Below are 18,082 nucleotides of genomic sequence, written 5' to 3'. Positions count from 1 at the left end.
AATTGATGTTACTCACGTCCTCTCTTTAGCCAGGCAGGTGAGCTAGCATCCACACGGAGGGTTAGTTGTTTTGGCCCTAACCTTTTTCGTGTCTTTTTGGCAAGGATTTCCCCCTCTCTGTCGTCCAATGCACATCAGGGATCCGTTTTAATCCTCGTCGCCAGTCTGTTATATTCTCTCTTATAACTTAACTGGTAAGTAACGACGCCTTCTTTAGTTGTAGTAATTTACTTTAATAACCAGAAAGGCGCAGGCATATCAATGCGCACATACACCACACTTTGTGTTCTCTACTTTGTAACAGAAAGTAGTACCACAAACTATAAACTGATTTTACTAAATACATAACACTCTCCATGGTCTTCATCAGGTGTGAAGTCAGGGCAACGGGTCTGATAAACAGGACATTTGCATAATGAGTCACTTGAGTCACTCTCACAGAAACAGAAATCCTTCTTGAGTCTTGGTAATTCATCAAGTCACTGTGTGTTCTCTGGAGGAGGAAAAGGATAAAAAAAAAATACATGTAATAAATGAAAACAGACATGAGCAGAAATCTGGTTTTATGAGCTGGCTTAAAATAAACAGAGGCTTAAATTTATATGGCCCATGCAATAAAAGTAAGTCAGAAATACTGCAGGATCCATTTTCCTTATACACACACATAATTAGCAAAACGTGATGTTTTCAAATTAAAAAAAGAAAAATATGGCATCATGATAATGAAACCCACATGAAACATGTTCACATATCAAATGAAATCAAGTGTTATGAAAAGACAAAATAACTACATTTGCTGTACAAAGACAGCCAGTTTTCTGTTATCTTATAGCCAGAAGCTGCTATAACCGAATCAGCAGTGTTCTTTTAGAATTTGATCAAACTGTTCCAGGTGAGATTAGTGACACTGGCTTATAAGATGATATTCAATTGAGCTCCTATTGCTTTTTGCGTAGCAGTCGCTGACCCAAGGCAAGATTGGCACTGCCAGAGTAAAAACATTGCTCGGAACTGGGTTAATGCGAGTGTGTGTCTGTTTATCTGTCTGCACACACACATAGCTTCCCCATCACAAAAAAAAATGTGTTAAAAACCAAACAAACAAACAAACAAAAATGTGTCTAGAGACCAGGAGCAAAACCCTCCTCAAGGCAATAATATACACTGAATCCAATTTCTGGACTTTATCTCCATTTTTTAATATACATTATTGTATAAGTTTCTCTCCATAAAATGCACTGTTGCATAAAAAGGGAAGGTAAAAGAGGATGAAGAGCCTGGGAACTTATTTTTATTTCTGTGCCTGTTTCTGCTCAACTTCATGTTTTTTTTACTGTTACTTAGAAACTAAAATTAGCAACTGTTGACTCAGTGCTGATGCTTGCCTTTTGGTCACATTTGAGCCAGACTTCATTTGCTGCTACATGTTCCTCTATCAGTCAGTTTTGTTTGACTGATTTCCATTTCTTTTCCCATATAGAGATTTTGAACCATTGTGACTCTGATATTTTTGGTACTTGAGACTTCAAAATGTGACCATCAGACGGCAACACAGGTTAGTGGACTCTTAACCATCTTTGAATAAAATTGTGTTTTCCTTTGAATTAATGTGAATGTGGTTTTGGGTTTTCTTTATTTTAAGATTTAGATTGAAATAAATAAAATCAAATTCTGGGCAGAATCGACCCAGTAAAGACACCAATCCATCCCACTGGGTGGCTCTGTGAAATGTCAGCTGTATAAAGACCTCCACCATGGTACTTCATACTACACCAGAGTCATTAACTGATAGATCAACAAATAAATGGGAGAAAAGTTCTTATTTTTTCATTATCTACTACAGACAATTCTGAAAAAGGGACATCTGTCAATTAACAAAAACTTTGTTTTATATTTGCATGACATCTGACCGATGAGCTACTAGAACCATTTATTTAATTTTACACATTTATTTATTCATGACAGACACATGATGATGATTTCCAAATACCAGATTTTTGTTATCACTCAGATGATAAAAACCTGATTTGTGCTTTTATCAATCCTGTCTTATTTAAACAAGTTTAGAAAGGATACTGTTACACACTGCTTCCTATAAAGTGATCGTTAAGTCAAATCCTTACTTCTCCCCAGCAGTTTCTGAGAATTGTAGCCAACAAAAAGGTAGACAGCATTTATTTTAAACAAAAACTACTCCAAGAGTGCAAACCTCCACTAAGGCAGCTCACTCTCTGGGTAGTTTCTTACTTTTAAGGATATAATATTGTGTTTTGTATATATTTGTTTAGTTTGAAACCCATTTTAATATACCTGACATTTTTTTGAGTATAATAATTTTTTCTTATTTGTATTCATGTAGGTGCAGTACATGTGTGGCATTTATTTTTGTTGTTTATTAAAATTTAAAGTTAGTTATTTGCAATTGACTGGACACAAATCACTTAATCATATTATATGACATTATACTACATTATATATGTCACGAACTTGACTCCGAGCATTATTATTATATGCATTTTGGAGCCAATGCTGTATTGACTCCAAAACTCTTGAAAAGAAAGGCAGATGTGAAATGTAAATGTGAGATCAGAGGTCAAATTTGCAATGAAATTTGGATGCAAACTATAATGTGATCGTTAAAATCCCACAACATCAGTATCTTCCCCTAAATGTTGGCAATACGAACAAAAGCAGTAGAATTTTAAACATATCTTCTGACTTCTTCTTCAGTGTCAGACATCCAAGGTAACGTGATATTTAGAATCTCCTTTTTTTAAATTTTTGATCAATATTGTTAATTATTATTAAGTTGACCTTGATAACCCTGGTATATGTAACCAAATTATAATGTATTGTTAACATGACTCCACTTTTTAACATTACAAACATTTATCAGAATTTATTCAAATCATTTTAAGCTATTATATATTTACAGACAGAATGACACACAGACAAATGCTACCCGTTTAATGGCTATATTTTCTTATACAAGCTACAATGAGGGTCACAGCAGCCGTACTCTGGACAGCAGCCGTGTTGGTGGGACTTCAGAAGAGCACTTCATCACCTGACAACTTTGTAGACCGATCATCCCAAAACCTCTCCTCTGTCCCAACTGACCTGCCACAGACGACTGAGTTTTTAGACCTCTCTCGCAACTACATACGTCAGCTTCACAATGGAGACTTTCAAAAAACCACTCACCTCAGGTTCCTGAATGTGTCATGGAATAATTTGGAGGAGATCGATCCACAGACTTTTCTTGACACGCCTCTCCTGGAACATCTGGACCTGTCGCACAACAATCTCAAGAATCTCTCAGGTCAACAATACCTGCTACACACAGTGAACCTCCTGGTGCTAAACTTGGCCTTTAACAGATTTCTTACCATGACATTGGGGAGTGAGTTCAGCTCTCTTGTAAAACTGGAAAGATTAACAGTTGGAGCAAAAAACATCAGCGTGGGTGACTTCAAGAACATTGCTAAAGTGAAACTACGTACATTGACGTTATTACTAGAGGATGGACTTTATTATGAAGCAGGCAGCCTGGAGGATGTTCATGCTCAAAGGCTGCAGATAGCCTTTGGACATAATCAAAAAATTGACCGTAATCTGACTGCTGATGCTCTGTCTCTGTTTGCTGAAGTGGAGATGATGAATATGATAAATGGCTACAAAGACCTAAGTAAGCAGCTAAGAGAGACGGTGAAAATCCACACAACGAGTTTTTATCTCACCAACATAACAATTAAATGGCACGACTTAACTGAATATGTAAATGTGGCTCTAAATACAACTTTGAAACATGTTCGTGTTTCTGAAATGAATGTAAAGAATCCTCCTCACTACACAACTGAAGTGATCAAAACATCACAGGTGATTTCTTTCACAGCCAGCCAGGCAGTGGTAACAAGTTTCCAATTCTCACAGGAGGCTTTATACAACTTTTTCATCAGCATGCCAGTGGAGAGTGTTGCGATTACTGACGCACCAATGATACACATGACCTGTCCCAAGTCACAGAGTCCAATACGCCAGCTGGATTTTTCCTTTGGTGCTATGTCTGATTCCATCTTCTCAAGTGCGGTGGGTAAAAACGTAGTTGAATGTCAGAACCTGCGTAACCTGAAGAACTTGACTCTGGTAGGCAACAGTCTTAAAAAACTTGAGTTACTGAGCCAACGTTTTCGATATATGTCGTCCCTGCAACATCTGGACCTCAGCATCAACTCCATAGGGTATGACCAGTCATCACAGTGCATCTGGCCAGCAAGCATCACCAATATAAATCTGTCTTCTAATAGTTTGACTGAGTCAGTTTTTCAATGTCTACCAAATGGGACACAGATACTGGACCTCCAGAACAACCAGATTTCGGTGGTTCCGCAATCCATCTTTAAACTGAGAAACCTTTCAACTCTGAATCTAAATGCTAACCGGCTGCGGGACCTGCCAGGTTGTGGCACTTTCCCCACACTCCACAAGCTTCTGCTCAGGTCAAATTCTCTCCATGCCCCATCTGTGAACATATTGGAAAGCTGTCCCGAACTGCATATCCTAGATGTCAGTTTTAACCCCTTCACCTGTACCTGCACTCTCAGAGGTTTCATAAAGCTCGCTATCAATTCTGAAAAGAACAACAACAACCAATCAGGTATTGAGCTGCTGAACTGGCCACAGGGCTATTACTGCACATACCCCGAGGACGTTAGAAACTCAACTTTAAGAGACATCTCGATCCCAGAGGTCTCCTGCAGCATTGGCCTTCTAGTGGTTGCAATTTTGGTTCCAGCAGGGACACTGATTATTTCCATTGTGATTCTGTGTCACTGTTTGGATGTTCCCTGGTACATGGGCATGATCTGGCAGTGGACAAGAGCCAAACATCGTGCAAGACTGCAACAAGCTCGGCCCGAGGATCTGGTGGGTCTGGAGTTCCACGCGTTTGTGTCTTATAGCCAGCACGATGTTGACTGGGTGCGCAATTCCCTTCTTCCCAACCTCGAAGGCCCCGCAGGAGGGCTTAGAATCTGTCATCACGAGAAACATTTTGTGCCGGGAAAGACGATCATTGAGAACATCATCAGCTGTGTGGAGAAATGCAGGCGCTCTGTGTTTGTCCTCTCTGCTCACTTTGTCAAGAGCGAGTGGTGTCATTACGAGCTCTACTTCGCCACCCACCAACGTCTCACTCTGGGCTCAGACAGCATTGTGCTGGTACTGCTTGAGCCTCTGCCTCAATACCTAATCCCATCCAAGTACTACCAGCTGAAGTCCATGATGAACCGCCACACATATCTGGAGTGGCCTCAAGACAGGGCAAAACAAAGGTTATTCTGGGCTAACCTCAGAGCTGCCCTACAGACTGACCTGCCCAATGCTCCAGTCACACAAGTACAGGAGCATTGGGCAGAGGAAAGACTTGAAGAGGGACACAGATTAAAGGGGTAAAAAAAGGGCTACAGAAGTATTTGGATACACTGGAAATACATCATAGCTACCCTGCACCTTTAAAGACCGGGCACCTTTTAGGGTTAATTTATCTCATTTGTTTAATTAGCATTTAATGACCATCTGATATGATTGCAATGTATAAATTATGAAATAACACATAAACTTGTTTAAACCATTCAAGTAACATTTAATGGAAACATCCATACAAACTAACAATTTGATTCAAGATTGTAGCAAAAACATTACCTAACAAAAAGTATCAAAAATGCACTTTAAGTTTTCTGTCATTACTGACTCCGGCAAGACATCACAATATGAAATGTGGTGGTTATTTATGTTACCATCTCAACTTTGTACCACTGATGAAGAAAAAATACACATACTGTAATGTGAAAATGAAAGCAGTTGTCTATCAGTATTGTTGCTAACACTCTAAAAAGAGAAGTTCACTATGAAGGTAAAGAATAAGCCTGCATGTTAAGAGTTCAGTGCTGGCTGAGAAAGACAAGAGAGCTGGAAATGTGTCTGCAGAGAATCAGCTTTCTTGGTCATTAAGTCAGTCCACTTGCATTTAAATTGTGCCTGAAACCTCACAAGCTAAAGTCCAGGTGTCAGGGAAGCGACTGGATGATGATTATTTTCTCATTAATGCAGAAACGGTGAAGCACAGCAAGCAAGTTTTCCCCACAACGCGACACCTGCCTCTCCATGGCCAGACGGAAATCCTCCTTCACTCCTTTGGTGATTCCTCGAGTCACTGTGTGGTGTCTGGAAGAGGAAAAATACTTTTTTTTAAAAAATAAATGCAAACATAGACATGGTCAGAAATAGGGTTTTATGAGATACCTTAAAATAAACAGAGGCTTAGATTATATAACCTATGCAATAAAAATAACTCATAAATACTTCAGGTTACATTTTCCTTACACACACACATAAATCAGACAAACAGCATTTTCAGTCTTTTCAAATAAAACATAAAATAAAACATTCCATTATAATAATAATCAAAACCACATGAAACATGTCCACACATGAAATGAGATCAAGAGTTATGACAAGGCAAAATAACTAAATTCACTATACAAAAACACCAACATCGTCTTCTGTAACAACAACAGTGATGACCACAGAAAGGCGAATAATGGCTCAAATAAACAAACGCCGACAGAAATCAAAGAACGACTAACTCTTGATGTAAAATGACAGGCCCAAATTAAAACTGGGGGATGACAAGCCTTGAAGCTGGGGATGAAGGAAGGGTGACTGGTGGGGTGGTAGGGGCGGGATGGGGACTGTGGGAGGAGGGGCCTGGGGTACCTGTCCATCGTCTGCACCCCTTGTAGCAGGAGAGTATTTAACTCCACCCCCAGGGCAGGGCTAGGGTTCCTGAGGGACAGCAACATTCAACAACTGTCAGTGAGGGTGCATTCAAACGTCTGAACTTCTACAGTAATGAACGAAGGAGTCAGAAAACAGTTTTTTCTTTCTTCACTTAAACCATGAACTCCTTCTCTTTATAAACGCCCACTCCATTTACAGCTTTTTCAGTTTAAAAGGTCAATTTTTCCCACAGGCCTTGTCTATGTAGATCAGTCAGTAGCACTGTCCTCTTTTAAAAGCACACCAACAGAAAGGGAGAGTGCAGTCACGATGCCAACTAAAGAAACGCTCATAATGGGAAGGAGGTTGCTTACTTGATCAGCATTCCCTGATTGGGCAGCAGCTCCAGCTGAATTCTACCTCCTTCTGGAGTACGCAGGTATGCAAACTCTTCCAGCATGTCAATGTCTGAGAAAAACCATGAGTTTAAGGAAACCAACATCCAACACATAAAGGAATCACAAAGAGAACTGTTTATTTACACCAAAATAAAGGCAAGAAATCAAGGCAAAAAGGATACTGGTGACATAGTTGAAGAAATTCTCATACTGGAAGCTGCCTTGTTGGCAGATTTTGTCCACTGCCTTTAAAAACAGCATCTCGCCCTGTGGCCAGTCGTACTGCAGGAGCACCACCACGTGACCAAGGGACAGGTCATCACGACTGTCGGTGAAGGCACGTAGCTGATTGGCCAAAAAAGGGGGAAAAAAGGAAACAAAGATTGTCACAGTCTCATTAAGCCTTACAGCACGGAGCATGTCTCCTCAAAGTCTGCATAAGAAAACGTATCCAAGCCCTTGCACCCACTTATTTCCACAGATGTATCCTGTCTATGTACCTTAAAGCAGGCAAGCATCAGCTGGAGACAGAACGGCAGCACAGATTTGCTGGTGCATGGAAGTAATCGCAAGTCATTACCTGGTTAAAACCAAAGAACAGGGAATGTTAACAGTACTCAAAGCAACATATAAATACAGACGGCCACAAACGTAGTCATATCTCAGATTAGCGAAAAAAAAAAAAAATCAAAACTGTTCATGAACAGAATCAGTGAGTAGATTCAGGAAACTTTTACCTTTCCTCGTTTTGGTCTTGACTCTAACCGGATCCTCTGGGGTCTTTGGTGCTTCCTGGTTTGGGGGTAGTAGGCCACTGACAACTTCAAGCAGTTTCTCACAGGCCATCTGTCAAAAGAAACAGCACCATACAAAACTATTACACACAATTTGACTGGACAAAGGACATGTTGTTAGGCTAAGAAACTTATACTAATATAGTAAAACTGACTAAATGACAGAGCTGTGATGGACCAGGTCTGTCAGCTTGGTTTAGAGAAAATTGAATAAAAGTGATGCAAGTTGTTCTAAACACCTGAATTTAATCTAGGACATTTTAACCCATTTTAACTGTAGTGCCACCTTCAGGCCAGTTGGTGTCACTGATTTGTTTTTCATACATGGCCTGCAAAACATTTTATTATACAATCACATATTTTAAGTAAATATATATGTAAAAAAAAAAAAAACAAATAAATTATATATGACCAATTACAAATCAAAAGTTTCAATGTGAATCAATAAATGTTACAGTAAAGTATATTTCCTGCCAGCTGTGCTTTCATAAAATAAAAATAAAAAAGTTGAAATATTCAATCAATTACTGTCTTTATTTTCTTTATTTAAGTTTTCTGCCTTAATATTGTGTGCACATTCCCAAATTCAGTTCATCACTTCTCTCAGCTACATTTGTTTTAAAACATACTGTATAAATACATTTGACATGATTTATGAAAAAGAAAGGCATATAAGCATATGCATGTCTCCTGACAAAACCAAAATAATGTACGCTAAGAGTGTGTTTGTGTGCATGTGTATACCCTGTACTCTCCCAGGGTGTAGTGGCAGGATGCCTGCTGTATGAAGGCCCTGTGGTGCTCCAGACTGGCCTGACCTGAGGGACTCTGTGGCCCAGGCTGAGGCTGCTGCACTGCAGCCATCTGGTGCAGGCTAGAGAGGGCCTTGCGGTACTGTCCCTGGAGATAATACATTAGCACATAATCAGTATATAACCAAAGACAACTTAGAAAAGATATTATATCCAAATGTTGATTAATGTGTTAGCTTAAGTGTATTTAAATTATATTAAAATAGCCAGTTTCATCTGCCAACTTCAACCAGTTTTATTGCGTGCATTTGCCTCATTCTTTAAATTCTATATAACTTAAAATGTACACTCTCCAGCCACTTTATTAGGTATATCTGTAGGTCAGAGGCGAAGGTCCAGATGGCTTTGAGCTGATAGGAAGATGATGGTAACTCAAAAAACCCCAGAGAGGATCATTTAAAAGTCACAGCCTAACTGAGTACTTTTGCTGACCATCTCCATCCCTTTATTGCCACAGTAGCCATCTTCTGATTTCTCTGGTTGTTTCCAGCAGGATAACATGCCATGTCACAGGGAATTTTTGAAGGCAAAGTGGTCAGTGAGTTCCTGCATCTGTATAATCTGTTCTTTCTTATGCAATAATTGCATTTCCCAACGTTGATCGGGGCTATTTAATTCAAAGCAGTATTAAAATGATGGCATATTTTGATCCTAAAGCTAAAATAATAAGCTAAAGATGCTGCTGCTAACAAAAAAAAGGGATGCAGATGATTTGTCACAAACAGAAAAGGTAAATTAAAAACGACTCTTGCCTGGTATATAATCATGTCGGTGAGGAATATTCGGAACCACAGCCAGCTGTCTGTCTTCCACGCGGCGCAGATCTTCTTGAACTCTTTGAGAGACATTAAAATGTACAATTTTCAGCTGTTCTGATAACAACCTTTTGATGTAGTGACAACATGACTGAACATAAAAATCTCCTACCAGCTTCCAGACCATCATGGGAGTGAAGAAGGTCCCAGCTTTCTCTCGCTGTGCGAAAGCTCTCCAAAGTCTCTGACCAGTTGGTCATGTCATTCTTGTTTACTAAAATGTGTCGACCACGGCCTTTCCCCAAACCTTCCTCATCATCTGAGCTCTATAATGACACACAGATCCAAATATAATCAAAAGAATTTCCCAATCTGGGATAATTAAAGTGTCTTACTTATATCTAAACTTTTCTCACCATAGTCTTCTCTCTTCCATCTGCTAGTTTGCGTTTCTTATGCGCATGTTTCAGTGCTCCTCGCTCCACCTCCACATCACTGTACACTGAGCTCAAATCCTCTACAAGGATCCACGGCCCGGAACTTAACCCACTGATTCCTAAAAAGAAAAAAATAACACTGAAACCTATTTGTAACATTTTACTCAAAAGATTACCGTAGATATATTAAATGAAGATGGAGATCTACAAAGGTAGAAGCTAACCGTGGAACAGTGCAGGCTGTACAGCTGAGACGTAGAAGAAGGCACTACGGAAGAGGACAAGTGCAGCGCAGATGACCACCTGACTGCAGCACCGGGCCCTCGTCTCTCCTTCTAGACCAGGCAGGTAGCGACACAGCTCCTTCACTCTCTGCAGCATCTCAATATAACTCCTACAGTGCAAATAAACACATGAAAACATTCCTTTGAAAAATTTAATTTTAAATAATCCCTTCAAAGTCATTGAACGATCCACATTTTAACCATCTATTCTTTATATTTTACATGTGGGCACATTATATTTGTTTTATTATGTGTTTGTTTTTGTTTGTTTTTGATTAAATTAAGATTTTTTTTACTTATTACCCACAATGTAACTCATATGTAATTTTAAAAAAGGCATTCTTCCTGGGGTCCTTAAACACTCAAACATTTACAACACATGAACATAAAACAAGAAGGTAGCAGATAGCATTCAGCCTGACCCCACTTAGCGTCCAAATCAGACAAATCAGGTATCCCTGAGCAAAGTATCCTACACTTTATGTCACCTTTGTGCAGGAACAACAGCAGTAGCTAAATAACAATGTGACAGGCCAAGTGATAGATTACCTCTGTCCCTTGTCTCCCTGCCACTCACATCGTGCCCCAACCACAGCAAGAATATCCAGCAGTTTCTCCCAAGGTTCTGCCACCACCGACGATTTTTCTGTCAGGCCATCAATCACGTAACGCTGGGAAGCACGTGACACACTCGGTGACTTCAGAGCCCCACCTTCTTGAGAGCCTGAAACAGAAAACAAGAAAAACAAAGTAAATAGAAAAAATAAATATTTCAAAGGCTTCACTATAAAGCCCACTAGAGAACTGAAATTTTTAAGAGTGAAAGTGATCCCACTGTGACAGCCCTAAAATAGAAAGCAAAGAACAAGTTCACCACAGTGTATCTTCACCTTGTATCTGTCCATCCGGCGAGGGCCCACGGGTAACATAACCAATGTAGAATTCTGCTGCTTTCAACATGTATTTCTGCATTAGGCTGGCAGGCAGACGCATATCCATGTTGTTTATAACCAAAGGAAGCACATCACACACTGTAGGAGGAAAAAACTGTATGAAGCAAGTGTTGTTTGTTTTTTCAGATGAAATGAAATGGATTCAAAGACAATATGTACTCACCAAAAAGCTTCCTGAAGCAGTTGACAGGAGTCTCCAAATTCTCTGATGCCTCTGCTTCCAGCAATGTCTCTCCTAAATTGACCTAACAGCACATCAGGTTCTTTAATAGCTTTTAACATTACATATAGTTTTCAAAAGACAATGCAAATACTAATATTACACACCCCATGTTGAACCACAGACTCTGGAAAGCGCTTCAGCAGTAACAGCAGCATCTCTGCCTTCTCCAAAGTGTTGAAACACTGCTCCGTGGCTTTCAGCAGCATCTCACACTGCACTCGACCAGGCAGTGTCTCAAAAAGTCCTGAAAATAAAATAAAAAAATAGTCTTTAGATTTTCACAAGAAGCATTGTTCATTGTCACACTTTTTAATGCATGCAATGAAGGGTTAAAACCCTCTCACCTCTCAGAAACTGTGCCTGCTTATCCTGAGAGTCACTCCGCAGGGCAGCTGTAATAACACTGATCTCACGCCAAACAATGGGCTGATCTGGAAAGTTTATGAACCTAAAGGGAAATCAAAACTAAGTAAGAGGTCAGACTCATGATAGGAAACTTGACATTAACGCTAAAAATGTAACTCACATGTCGTACAGCAGCCGCCCGGCTGAAGCTGTCTTTTCTGCATTACGTTCAATGATGTACATTTCATACTGTAAAAACAGGTCCAGAAACACGATGTGTAAGAAGATGTTTTTACTGACAGCTTTTGCAGCTAGAGGAGATGATTTGCGTTACCTGTATGTTGAAGTCTGCAGGGTAAAGGGTCCTGGCAGTGATGAGCCAGGCTTTGGCAGCACAGGGATCATCAGAGACCAGCTCCCGGGCTCTTTTCACCAAAAACTCACAGTCCTTTTGGGCTGACATTCTATACTTCTGGGTTTAGGTGCCGGATGTGACAAAATGTCAAAATATGCATGCGTGTTTTAATGTAGCAGCCAAATGTAACGTTACAGTTAGCCACATTAGCTAGCTAGCTAGCGTCAGCTATTTGGTTTTCAGCCGGCATATTTGCAATAACTGATCATCAGACCACCGCCTATTATCCAACTATTCTATTTCAATACAACTACTACACTTATAATGAGAAGCGAAAGCAAGTAAAAGATAAATCTCTATTTACCGACGCACTCACTAGCTTTACGATAGTGACGTCACGACGCGTTGTGTCGTTTTACGACAGCTACGTCGAATGGCTACCGGATCAGGTAAAATACAACAACAAAAATAAGAACAATTGTAACACGACTATTCTGATATGACGTACTTTAAAAACAATCAGGAAAATTTAAACAACTAAAGTTATTGAGGTTTGCACTGTTAAATACAATAAATTCTAAAATAAATCTCAAAACTACCTCCGAATCAGCCGTTACCCAATGCATACGGTTTCGGATCGACAGCAGTGCGCAGGCGTGGAAAAGCGCTGCTGTCACCTGCGTTTGTTAGGACTGCAGACGCGACCTACAGTAGTGGCCCAATTACCCAGCAGAAAGCAGCGCTCTACCTGTCCAGGGATAGGACAGCGGCTGGTTTCACTGCAGGTAAAGGTTCAGTTGTGGGCCAGGTCCTCATGTTACCAAAACTACGCGACTCTTATTTTGCCTGTTGACTTTCAGTGGCAGCGGACGATATTTCCAACCAAACATGGATCAACACTTGTCCGTTTGACTCTCTTCTTGCTAGCCACTTAGCATGCTAGTTGGACAATTGTCTTTGCGTAGCATGCAGTGACTATATATCTCATCACTTCCTCATTTTATCTTAAACGTAAACGTAAGCGAGGGGTGCAGGTACTAGCACCGTTGAGCTAGCTAGCTAACCAGTCCATCATTTCTATGTGTGGCTGCTACGCTAAGCGTGCTAACTCCTCAGTGATGTGTTTGTCCTTACTAAGTAATTCATACAGAAAACAAGTAATAGTGTTTCTATGTTCGAGAGGTCTTGCTATTTGTCTTGGAAAACTTGGAAAAATCTTGATGCGACACGTTACTGAATCCTAAAGAAACGGTACACAGAGGGCGTGTTCGCCTAAGATTAGGTTGTGTTAAGATGGTTTGTTTCCGCTCAAATTTGAGTCAAAATATCAAGATCAAAATAAGATTATGACTAACAATTTATTTAGTGCGACAATAATACCTTATTGTGTTAGATTATGACTTATTTTAAAGTAAATGTAGAGGTTTTAAGCAAGAAGGTGCAGTCGAATATCCAAAGTAAATGTAATGTACTGATTGTTATAGTTATGCAATAACATGCAAGATGCAGCATAATAAAAGGGATGGTTGGACTGTATTTCTGATTAGATGTCACAATTCTAACAGTGATCTGTATGCTTGGATATGGAATGTCCGTTTTTCATCGCAGGGAAGTTGGGTAATTTCTTCTAAAATATCATGGAAGCAAATCTGCAACAAAGAGGCGCAGAGACACAAAAATATTGGTTACTTTAAACTTGCAGGTGTTTTCAATGTCACAATGCAATTTCATGCAAAAGCAGCCATGTGGTCGTCTCGTGTTGTAATACTGACTTAAAACTGTGTCAAGAGTCTTTTGGTAGATTTCCTTTGACCTCTCCTGACCTTGCACCATTACCACCACTTCTCCTTTCTGTTGCTTTATATACTAAAGATGTTTTTGACAATTTCTTATAATTTTGGTGGGAACATCCATTTGTACTGCTGTTATTGTATGTTACAAGATGTATGCGTTGCATGTTTTGTATAAATAACTAAATTTAATGCTCAAGGCAAATAAAGGGTGTAGTCTATACATAACAGGTTTGCTTCCCTCATGACGTAGCATGCACGTATCAGGCTGCTAAGTTGTGTAATACTCTTATCAGTTGGCAGTTGTTGCAGTGTAATTGTAGAAGTCTAAGGCAGGTTATTGAGTTGGAAAAGTTCAGCCAGCTTTAGGCCACATTTAGAGAATATGAGCCACAGATAAATTTTTTATTTGTACTTCACAAATAATGTCATACTTAATATCTTTGTTTGGGTGAAGAGATATTAAAAAAAAAACACCTGCTGATATTTCTTCTTTTTAATGTGTTTCATAAATTTACAGAAGTATGTTGATGTGATGCTTGAGGATAAGGCTGTGGTGCACCGGGCCTCTGATGGCTGTTAGCACCATGGACTCCGAGTCAGCGCGGACACCTCAGACCCAAGCCCTGACAAAAGGAGGCCATTCCCTGTTGTCTGCTGGCATTCTGACCGCCAGGTTTGGACCTCAAGGGAAGCACTATGTTTGTGGTTCCCTTGCAGCTTTTACCAATATATTGTTGACCTTTCCGATCCAGAAAGTCCTTTTCCGCCAACAGCTGCATGGTGTGTTGGCCATCGATGCGGTGCGACAGCTCCAGAGGGATGGACTGAGGAATCTTTATCGGGGCTTACTTCCCCCACTTCTCCAAAAGAGCACTACAGTAGCCATCATGTTTGGCTTGTATGAGGACTTCTCTAGAGTCTTACTAGACCATGCTGGGAGCAGTGGCGTGCCAGAGCTGATTACAAGAAGCTTTGCTGCAGCTTTGGCAGGAACTGCAGAGGCCATCCTTACACCGTTTGAGCGTGTGCAGACTCTCCTACAAGACCACCGGCACCACGGGCGCTTCAACAACACAGCACACACCTTCCGGACACTTGTGACAGAGTATGGTGTGAGAGAGTGCTACCGTGGCCTCGTGCCCATACTACTGCGCAATGGCCCTAGCAATGTTCTCTTCTTTGGGCTCAGGGGACCCATTAAAGAGCAGCTCCCAGAAGCTACTAGCAAGGCAGGTAACTTGGTTAATGATTTTGTTTGCGGAGGGTTGCTGGGGGCAGGCCTTGGCATCATGTTCTACCCATTAAATGTCGTCAAATCGCGGGCTCAGTCTCAGGTGGGTGGAGCCTTCAATCCTTGCAGAGAGGTGCTGTTAACAGTGTGGAGAGAGAGGGGTGGCAGTATAGCCATGCTGTTCAGAGGAGCCCACCTCAACTACCATCGCTCTCTTCTCTCCTGGGGGATCATCAATGCCACCTATGAGCTGCTGCTGAAGCTCTTATGAGAAGAGGAATGGAGAGGAAAAATGAGATCTAGATTGGAAGAGAAAGTGTTTTAAGGGAGGGGTGTTGAGCGGAGGAACAGAGCCAGTCTAAAGTGACAAATGAGAGGTTGTAAAGTAAAGTCGGTGCACTTGCTGTCCAACATTTCCAGAACTAAAAGATAACAGTAAAGTTGTACTTCTGACTGGGGCCAACAGTCACTGTAAGATAACTGCCTGCTATTGTTACTTTCTGCTGTTGTCAAAGTGTTAAAAGCAGGCAAAACTTGTGCCAGGGTCCAGTTAATATGCCCGTGTTTGGTCTGTGTTGTAAAGTTTGAGGACGCACACAAAGCTCCATCAATCTTTTTCAAAGATTTAAAAGGAAACTTTAAAACTTGAGTGATTTCCTGTTTTGTGGGAGAATCCCTCTCTGTGGACATGCTGTTTGCTGTGATGTTTGTTTGTCCAAGAGCGCCGCCTCCTGTGAAGAGAAGTTCTGCCACTTAAACAGTTTTGTGCTTTTTCCCCATGTTTAGAGCATTGTTCTTGTGCTCACCAGTTCAGATTGAAGTAAGACATAAGACGGCAAATGTTTAAGTGACTGTTGAAATCAGTATTAGCAGTGCACAAAGTCTAGGAATTTTCAACAAAAGGAACAAAGAAATAAGAAGATTTTTCCCTTTTTTCTATTTTTTACAACAGAAAGGTCTCAGTTTTCACACGTGAGTCAGTTAATTGACATTTTTGTTAAATAATGTTTTGTCTTGATTTATTTTCTGAAGTGCTATTGCCAGTGTGTGGGGTTTTTTTCTTTTCCTTTTTTTGGTTTTGTGGTTTTGTTTTTGTTTATTTCGGGGGGTTTTTTTGTGTGTGTGTGTGTGTGTGTTTTGATAAGTGCCCTGTGGTGTACTCTCTTGTCAGTTTTTTTTTTTTTTTTTTAATTGAAATACAGGGAGGAAAAAAAAACAGTCTTGATGTGTAAGATGGCAAATAGGAGAAGAAGACCTGTGGTTGAGTTCTGCATCACTACTGCTCTTTTATTGGCTATGAGACAAATGTTCCTCACTGGTTGTTTCCTTTTTTAAAACTTACATAAATAAAATAAATGGCAGTATCTCTCCCCCCTTTTGCTCTCACTTTAATATCTTCTCTTGTCACGCTTGCTCTCCCCTCTGTCTGTAACATCTGTTGACATAATGGGCTCAGATTTCAAGCTTGAGTAGCTGCAGTCACCATACTGCAGCTCTTGCTGAGTTCGACAACCCGAAGAGGAAAGGCATGCTGCTTGGACACTTGAGAGAGAGGCTTCATAGTAGTGGCACAGAGAGAAGACGGGGACAGAGGGTAATGTTCAGTGGCACAAAAAGCTCAAGCTGCCATGTAAATGGATCACTCGGCCTATTTCTTCAAGTCTTTTCATTCTAATATCCTCTTCAAAAGTGTATCAAATAACGCTGTTTATCACTTTCCTGAAGCAAAAGTTTCTGGATCACTACGAAAATGAAATGTCACGTTAGTAATTGTGCTAAAATGTTTTAAATCTCAGTTAAAACCTGAATAAATACAGAAGTACTTCAGGAAAAATGAGCTGACTGTCATTTTTTCACCTAGAGAGAAGAAAGATTTTCCTTTACGTAACTGAGACACACATATGTTATGAAACAGTTTTTGTGTCTGTTTTGTGACCTCATTGCTCTGTACCTATGAGTCATACAATGATAATGTGTAAACTATTCGACCTGTTTTTCCCGTTTATTAATTATAATCCCTTCTTTGTAAGTGACAACACTTATGCAATGTGCGTAAGTGTTGTCAAGGATTTTTGTTTAAAAGAAATGACATCAAGTCAGCACTGTGAGACTGAGTTTTGGGTCAGCACAGAGTACCACTTTCTAGCTTGCTGTGTGAAGAAGTCTGACAGCAGATGATGATCAGATTAAGGACAATCTGACAGAGGGACTTTAGATCAAGAAGCGCTGAACTGCTGTTGCTTCAAAGCCTCTCAGCTCTCTTTGCACCACATCAAGTGTCCTTCTGACTGCTGTCTTAGATGAAATCTAACTTTTTTTTATGTGCAAATTTATCTAAAAATCCTTTTTAATCATAGTAGCAGAAATATTGCTTGAACTCTGCTAATTGGCTCTCCACATAGTTTGAAGACCAGTACCAAAAAAGCAAAAAGGGGAGGGGGTGGCCTCATGCATAGACAAACACTGCCATCTTGAAACTGTAGGAAATTAACACTGAAAAAACAATCCTACAATCTTCATTCGTTATTGTACTGTGCAGAAATCTTGAGCCACCCCTCGTTTCTTTATACTATGCTTCCAATAAACCAGATTTGTTATATTGCTCTTGAGCAATCGTTTTCGGAAGCAGGGTGGGATCATCTTGATACAGAAGGGAGCAAAAGGCACCTAATAGCCAAATAATAGCTTTGCTATTTCTTCAAGAAGCCTGGAGAACCATTCCTGAACACTACTTAAAGAATTTACTCTACTAAGAGAGTTCACACTATGGTGAAGAATGAAGGTGGTCACACCAAATGTTGACTTTCAAGTTCACTAGAATTGTGCAAACTCAGTTTTTGCATTTTATGCTGTATGTTTCATGTATCTTTACATACATTTCAATAAATTGTTGCACCAATTTACAGTTTTCCTTGCAACATA

At 40.1% G+C, this 18,082-nt stretch overlaps 3 protein-coding genes across 5 annotated transcripts; 2 read left to right on the top strand and 1 right to left on the bottom strand.

Moving 5' to 3' along the window:
- The first annotated feature begins 1,480 nt into the window (after positions 1 to 1,480).
- LOC146582276 (toll-like receptor 1) lies at positions 1,481 to 5,639 on the top strand. Its single transcript, XM_085293659.1, has 2 exons — positions 1,481 to 1,555; positions 2,993 to 5,639. Exon 2 carries the CDS (start codon positions 2,998 to 3,000, stop codon positions 5,452 to 5,454), a length of 2,457 nt encoding a protein of 818 aa, XP_085149785.1. The 5' UTR covers positions 1,481 to 1,555; positions 2,993 to 2,997; the 3' UTR covers positions 5,455 to 5,639.
- On the bottom strand, positions 5,621 to 13,074 carry ints10 (integrator complex subunit 10). 2 transcript variants are annotated; one of them, XM_085293670.1, is made up of 19 exons: positions 12,736 to 13,074; positions 12,116 to 12,253; positions 11,963 to 12,030; positions 11,781 to 11,884; positions 11,541 to 11,680; positions 11,377 to 11,458; positions 11,151 to 11,291; positions 10,810 to 10,984; positions 10,201 to 10,370; positions 9,956 to 10,095; positions 9,712 to 9,865; positions 9,537 to 9,619; positions 8,717 to 8,872; positions 7,916 to 8,024; positions 7,679 to 7,758; positions 7,361 to 7,523; positions 7,155 to 7,248; positions 6,778 to 6,846; positions 5,621 to 6,225 (listed from the first exon to the last, which is right to left on the bottom strand). In XM_085293670.1, the coding sequence occupies exons 1-19, from the start codon at positions 12,760 to 12,762 to the stop codon at positions 6,069 to 6,071; spliced, it is 2,250 nt and encodes a 749-aa protein (XP_085149796.1). In that variant the 5' UTR covers positions 12,763 to 13,074; the 3' UTR covers positions 5,621 to 6,068. The 2 variants fall into 2 exon arrangements, with proteins under 2 accessions (XP_085149796.1, XP_085149805.1); XM_085293679.1 differs by lacking the exon at positions 6,778 to 6,846 and having other exon boundaries at positions 12,736 to 13,068.
- slc25a51b (solute carrier family 25 member 51b) lies at positions 12,460 to 16,994 on the top strand. Of its 2 annotated transcripts, none has more exons than XM_085293696.1 (2): positions 12,460 to 12,585; positions 14,447 to 16,994. In XM_085293696.1, exon 2 carries the CDS (start codon positions 14,499 to 14,501, stop codon positions 15,429 to 15,431), a length of 933 nt encoding a protein of 310 aa, XP_085149822.1. In that variant the 5' UTR covers positions 12,460 to 12,585; positions 14,447 to 14,498; the 3' UTR covers positions 15,432 to 16,994. The 2 variants fall into 2 exon arrangements, with proteins under 2 accessions (XP_085149822.1, XP_085149813.1); XM_085293687.1 differs by lacking the exon at positions 12,460 to 12,585 and adding an exon at positions 12,737 to 12,921.
- The last annotated feature ends 1,088 nt before the right edge of the window (positions 16,995 to 18,082 follow it).

The sequence above is a fragment of the Mchenga conophoros genome, linkage group LG2 (assembly GCF_057382185.1).
Source record: "Mchenga conophoros isolate Kocher_MC1m ecotype Shallow Benthic linkage group LG2, M_conophoros_male_GT1.1, whole genome shotgun sequence".
Classification (NCBI taxonomy): domain Eukaryota; kingdom Metazoa; phylum Chordata; class Actinopteri; order Cichliformes; family Cichlidae; genus Mchenga; species Mchenga conophoros.
The sequence above is the reverse complement of the archived record's forward strand: the minus strand, read 5'-3'. Positions and strand labels throughout refer to the sequence as shown.

Bases quoted from the DNA above. Each gene is read 5' to 3' on its own strand.
- LOC146582276 (XM_085293659.1), top strand. From the start codon at position 2,998: ATGAGGGTCACAGCAGCCGTACTCTGGACAGCAGCCGTGTTGGTGGGA.
- ints10 (XM_085293670.1), bottom strand. From the start codon at position 12,762: ATGCATTGGGTAACGGCTGATTCGGAG. The intron at 7,759-7,915 runs GTAAAAGTTTCC...GGTTTTAACCAG, and splicing joins CAAGACCAAAACGAGGAAAG to GTAATGACTTGCGATTACTT. The intron at 6,226-6,777 runs GTACCCCAGGCC...TTCCTCTTCCAG, and splicing joins GGGGTGCAGACGATGGACAG to ACACCACACAGTGACTCGAG.
- slc25a51b (XM_085293696.1), top strand. From the start codon at position 14,499: ATGGCTGTTAGCACCATGGACTCCGAGTCAGCGCGGACACCTCAGACC.